Raw genomic sequence first — 6499 nt, forward strand, 5'->3', positions numbered from 1 at the left:
TAATTTTTATGTCGAAAATATAAATTTTCTTTGTAAAATAGACCGGATCAACTCATATTATGAATATAAATTTATGTGATCGTCTCACAAAATACTTACTCTCAGATATTAGTCACTATTTGTGTTCCTTATCTCTTTGGGTTAATTTGGATATTTCAAACTGGAATTTTGATAAAGAACGTCCAATTAATACGATTCAAAGGCTGGACATTCAATTAATCATATAGCTAAATTATGTTGAGTTTTGCAAAAACTAAAATCATTCTCTAAAGATTTTATCATTTATAAAATTATTACATGGAGTAGAAGAGTATAAAACCAACTTATTTATCCTTTATAACATTTGTAGAGTTTGTGAATAAATATGTCAAAATGAGTTAAGTCTATCGGGTCAACTCAACCTTATGATAAAGTTGTGTTGGGTTAAGATTTTAATAGCTCATTTGGAAATGAGTCAAAAATAGGTTACTTCGTTGGGTTATGGGTTAAGACGGACTGAGTCATACTGACCATCATTTTATTAAAAATTTAAGAATATATTCACTATAAATATTGTCCATGAGAGAAGACATGGATTTCTTGAGTCATTTTATTTCATTCGCTTAATTTATATATTAATTAATTGTGATTTTAATTTTTAATTATTTTTATTTTTGTGTATTTTATGTAGATACTGAATAAATGAAAGGTGATGGATTTTGAAGAATGTTGTATTTGTATTATTTATTTTGTTTGTTTAGACTTTTGTTAAATTTTATGTACTTTTTTTTAGAAACTTTATCCATTTTTATTTTCTCAAGCTAATGATATTTGTTGGTATCTATTTGACTAAATACATTATAAAATGGATAATATATGTATTATAAAATATGGATTTTTGCTTGTTTATTTTATTTTTGACGGGTTGGCCCCAAAGTGAGTTGGATTGAGTTGAAACTCATCCAATTCATCAATTAGCTAGTTAGCCCGCACCGCCCATTTAATTTGATGGTGGATCGTGGCAAGACAAGTCAGGTTAAGTCGAGTTGGATCGTTTTGACATCATATGTTTATGGCTTGTGAGGAACTAACTACTCACAAATATGTTAATGTTTACATTATATGAACAATGAATAATATGAAGTAATAACATAAATTCTTAGCTTCAGACATTATAAATATTATAAAGTGTATCCTATAATATTTATTTATATAATTAATTAGTTTGTAGAATCCTGATAATAAATAAATAAATAAATAAATGAAACGAACACTTGGATAGTTAACGTAGAAACATGGTTGGATATATGGGTCAATAAAAGCGACAAGAAGAAATATTTAATAAGCACAATTATTGAGCTACAAAGATAAATAATAATTAAACTATTATCAACAAATTTATCGATCTTTTCAGAGGATTATCTATGCTTCCCGATAATCTCGGTTCTCTCTTGTAGGTTCCTATATTAAATGAAAGAAAATAATAAATAGTAGCTTGCTGGCATTTGCTTTTGACTAAGTAGTTGTTTTGTTTGTTCTTCCAATCACATGGAGCTTGCCACATAAAGAGTCTTCCTTTTCTTCTGTCTTTTTCATATTTTAAAAGTAAAAAATTGTGTGAGACGATCTCAAAGGTCGTATTTTGTGAGACAGATTTTTTATTTGGATCATGTGCTAAGTTAATATTTTTTATTGTGAATATATTTAAGGTTGACCCGTCTCACAGATAAAGATTTGTGAGACCGTCTCACAAGAGACCTACTCTATTTTAAATGTCTTTAAACACGACAAAGGCAGCGAGAGATGACATAAAATAGTTACACCGGGGATGTATGGTTCTCGATATAAAATACCCACTTGAATATAAACGGAGATGATATCTTAGTTTTAAGATATTGATTTAAACGTATGTATATTCAAGTATATACATTTATTAGTATATATATATATATATTAGTATATCTCACATTTAAATACACACATCCCATGAAATTTCCCAATACTGGGATTTACATGTGATCATTTTTATTTTATCTCGATCATACACTTTATATGTCGCAAGCTCGAAGTTTCATTATTTTTGGGTTTATTTTGATAGGAGATTTTTGGTGAGACGGTCTCACGGATAAGATTTGTGAGAATGGTCAATCATACTCATATTTACAACGATAAGTAATACGTTTGACATAAAAGTATTATTTTTTCATGAATGACACAAATAATAGATTTGTATCATATGTTATTTTGAATTCATTGTTGTTTACGTACTCGATGTAATTGAAATATCGTTTTGTGGAATAAATCCATTTCAGATTTTAACTATTATTATTATTTTTTTTAATTTAGGTACCAGATTTCGAATTTTGCCTCAAAATAAATATTTCCACTCAATCAAAACAATATTATGTATGAAAAAATATGTAGTAATTTATGCTACATGAATAATTGTACAGTAAGGCATCGGAATAAATTTGTGAACCGGTCCCACTTAACAATTAAAACGTTTTTGTTATAGAACTTATTTCGACCAAATAGAATAAAACACGTGGAAAGGAATCAATGGGCCACGTTAGCGGGCTAGGCGGTAGCCCATTAAAAATCACCAATATGGCCTAAAATAAGAGCCCAACCATGAGTGAATCTGTCTGTTTCCGCGTCAAAGATTCACACTTGGAAACTTACATGATTTATAACCTACAATACGAAAAAATTATATAAAATTCAATTATTAAACAAAAAAAATTTTAAAAAATTTTTAGGTCGATCACTCCCCCAAACTAAAAGGAAAAAAATATATCTTACTTGGATCTTTGGAGGTAAGCGCTGCTAATCCGTTGAAAGAACAAGTAGCCCCGGCCGACCTCAGTTGAGTCCAGTAAGAGGTAAATGCATAATTGGCATGATTGACCAATGAATTCGGGTTGTAGCATTTCCCACCGGGTTGGATCGGGTCGCAGGTTCCATTACCCTGACTGCAAGCGAACGCCACGGCATCGGCCAACTCCGTCTTATTAGCCGTCACATTCGCCACCACACACCACAGTCTCCCGTTGCTCTCGGGTTTCGGCAGAACCGGGTAGTCGGACAACGGGGTCTTGCCTGATAAATCTATGGGGTACACGTGTGACCCGTTCGGGTACAACAGCCCGAAATGCCGCTCCGTACCCGGACCCGGCTTCTTGTTCTCGTTGTACAGTGCGAAGATCATGGTTGGGATCACCGCGCCGGGGCGAGCAGGTGTCCCGACCGGTGGCTTGGCCATGAATTTCTTGACCACGTTGCGGTTGTAAGTGGCGGCGTTGTAGATATTAGCTCCGAGCTGATCCGGGTCTCCTCCACTAGGCCAGCCCGTTTCTGCTAGGAATAGCCGAAGATTCGGGTACCCCAGTCGCTTCATAGCGAATATAGTCGCATCCAACATTTGGTCCAACAAATTGGTGTAGACCAAACCGGAAACGGGATCGGTGTAGGTTAGATTCGTGGACTCGAGCAAAGCGTATTCAAGGTTAATCTGGAGTGGTTGGTCTATCCACGCGAAATACGTGTACACATCAAGGAAGAAGAAAGATTTGGTCCTATCCAAGAAACGAAGCAATGGTTTAATCACTTTCTCCCTGACATCGGACCTGAAAGTGCCGTTAGAGGGCGGGAATGAAGATTCCAGGGCATCCATAGCTAATGGAGTTCCGACCTTGACTTTTTTCAGCCCAAACTTTTTCACAGAATGTCTGATTTTGCGTATGGCTGGGACGAGTCTAAACCAGGTGGTGTTCGGTGGGTTGCTTAAGATTTCGTTCCCGACGAGAAGGTAGCGGATCTTAGATTTGGGATAGAAAGGAACAACATTTGATTGCACCCATTCATCCGCGAGCGTTTGGTTAGTGGAAATGTCGGGAATGAGGTTGTTCGGTACCATGATTGAGATTTGAATGTCGGTGCTTTGAATGGATTTGAGTATTTTTGGGTTAGTTCCGTAGATTTTGATGCGTTTGGCGTGGAGTTTCTGGATGAGTTTAATGGATTTCCAAGGGGCTGGGAGATTATTGCCCAGTTCCCCATAGCACACCCCCATTTTCGGCTGCATTACACCACCTGAAATCGAACAACAACAAAACAGTCAAACGTGCATAAACACACAACTATCAGTTAGCGCGAACTGTACGCAGTTTCAAGAAACTTACTGGAGAAAGAAGCTGAAAAACATAGAACGCAGAAGAAAAGTGAAACAGCAATTAAACCCATTGGCGGCGTTGTGTCGATGTTCAGATGTGGTTTTAATTGAACCGGAAATGGTGAATATAATCTGAGGATGATAGGCAAGAAAACTTATGGAACACTGAGCTGTGGAGGGAGGTTTTGGAAGATATATTTACGTAATATGAGACTTAGTATTATAAGCTACATTTACGTCGAGTTTCAACTCATTAACATGTGGTGTCATCTACGTTCCCGGTGAGTTCCATGAGCTGCACTGATATTTTAAAGAAACACATGACGTTTTAAAATAAACAAAGTGTTGGGTTTTCACGGGAGATTATATGTTATTTGACTATGTGTTTGAAGATTTTGCCACGTGATGCAAATCTTGCAAAATATTTAAAAATGTGCTAGAAAACAAATAATTTAATATCGATACTTTTATGAAATTATAAAATTAAGGGATACAAGTATTTAATCATTTATTTGCATCTATGAGTGTTATTTAACTAGGTTGCATCTTATGATCAGCATGTTAAGACTTATTAAATGTGAATTTTTTATAATATATATCAGTTATAATTTTATATTGCTTTGGTTTTGGCTACTTTATTATTTCACAAATTCAAACCCCAACACAAATCATCAATTTAATTTTCGACTTTTGTAACTAAAAGACTATATTTTTAAATTAAATACACGAATCATGGGACCCAATATTTACTGATTTTAGCTACCAATTCCAAATAGCCGTTGGAGATTGGTCAACTGGCTCTAGTGATTTGATCTCTAACGGCTGAATCCTGCTCGCATCATTTTGTCATTATGTTGTTTGGCTTACAAACCAATCAAAGACGATTTTTTTTAGAAATTATTTTAAATAATTCTACAGAAAAAACTATTTTGGTGAAAAATAGACAACCACGATTGTAACCATGTATAATTATTAAAAGAGCAGATATCTAATGATACAGTTTCAGATGTTCATATACATGAGACAGTTCGACTCGTCACATACCTATCATGAAAAATATACATTGGTTATAAAATGTGCTAACTTTATCATTAGTTGAATCATATAAGAGATTCATACGACAAAATTGAATTGTGAGACGATCTCACAATAGTCTGTATCTTATTTAACTAGCTGTTAAACCTACCTATATGTCTTAAAACTCGGAACAAAGATTTTCATGATATAATTGAATTTACTAATTACTATCTTCATGTTCATTTAAAGAAAGAATTTCACATGAAAGTTTCCATGAGAAAATAATAGCCTTGATTATATTCTCATTGACTTTACTCTCTTTATTCCCCTCCCACCAAATAACCTTTTTACTGCCTTAANATATATCACTATTTGTACGAGGGCAAAAACTTGTGTGAGACGGTCTCACGGGTCGTATTTGTGAGACGGATCTCTTATTTGGGTCATACATAAAAAAGTATTACTTTTTATTGTGAATATGGTTAGGGTTGACCCGTCTCACAGATTAAGATCCGTGAGACGGTCTCACATAAGGCCCACTCTTGTACGAGAAGTTGATTTTGTTTTAATTTTTCACACGAGATTATGCTATTTGTGTTATAGTGCACATTCTTTAAAAATTTAAGGATATAAAATATGACAACTTAATCAAACAACGTACACGTTACTCGATTAATTTGCTCGTTAAGAAATCTCGCCCCATCACAAATTATTTAGCATGTAATTTTTCTTTTAAACAACGATTTCTTATAGGATTTGAATGTGAATACATAGTCAAACTAAAAATATTAACATCGACAAATTATAATTTAATTTAATTCTATAAATAGCTGGCGTATTGTCATCATACTAAATCCAAGTCGAGCACTTGAGTTGGGTTCGATCGGGAAAGAGATTGGATCATAACGATTGGTCGAATAGGTTGGACAGAGACTTACGATAATTTTTAATCAAACTATATGGTATGGGATGGAGCGACATAGATTTTGAGAATTCAAGAGAAAGTCACGACAAGACAATATAGTGTAAAATCAATACAAAAACTCATATTTACGCCGTCTCCAACTAACGAGGTTAAATTCGACCAGAATCTCTTAAGCTAATCGCTTTGAAATCGCATCATGATGTGCGAAATATAAAAAAAATGTTTAAACGAAATGGAATAGAGGGTGTGACTTAAACTGTTTATATAATATAATTTGAAGCAAAACGGAATCACATATATATTTATATATATTTATATATAAATATAATTTTCTAAAACAAAATACGTACAATATATAAGCTTTTTGCTTAAATAAGTGTTTTTTTAAGTAAAAAAATTTCAACAAT

The 6499-nt window shown here is 33.7% G+C and overlaps 1 protein-coding gene across 1 annotated transcript; it reads right to left on the reverse strand.

Moving 5' to 3' along the window:
• Window positions 1–2435: 2435 nt before the first annotated feature.
• On the reverse strand, window positions 2436–4358 carry LOC140956637 (probable glucan endo-1,3-beta-glucosidase A6). Its single transcript, XM_073413468.1, has 3 exons — window positions 4161–4358; window positions 2782–4071; window positions 2436–2673 (listed from the first exon to the last, which is right to left on the reverse strand). Exons 1-3 carry the CDS (start codon window positions 4219–4221, stop codon window positions 2636–2638), a joined length of 1389 nt encoding a protein of 462 aa, XP_073269569.1. The 5' UTR covers window positions 4222–4358; the 3' UTR covers window positions 2436–2635.
• Between the last annotated feature and the right edge of the window lie 2141 nt (window positions 4359–6499).

The sequence above is a fragment of the Primulina huaijiensis genome, chromosome 14 (genome assembly GCF_012295235.1).
Source record: "Primulina huaijiensis isolate GDHJ02 chromosome 14, ASM1229523v2, whole genome shotgun sequence".
Taxonomy (NCBI): domain Eukaryota; kingdom Viridiplantae; phylum Streptophyta; class Magnoliopsida; order Lamiales; family Gesneriaceae; genus Primulina; species Primulina huaijiensis.

What these genes read in the sequence shown, in the direction of transcription:
- LOC140956637 (XM_073413468.1), bottom strand. Translation starts at nt 4,221, where the DNA reads ATGGGTTTAATTGCTGTTTCACTTTTCTTCTGCGTTCTATGTTTTTCA. An exon ending in TTTTTCAGCTTCTTTCTCCA is followed by an intron (nt 4,072 to 4,160) that starts GTAAGTTTCTTG and finishes GTTCGATTTCAG; the next exon opens with GTGGTGTAATGCAGCCGAAA. An exon ending in GCTTACCTCCAAAGATCCAA is followed by an intron (nt 2,674 to 2,781) that starts GTAAGATATATT and finishes TTCGTATTGTAG; the next exon opens with GTTATAAATCATGTAAGTTT.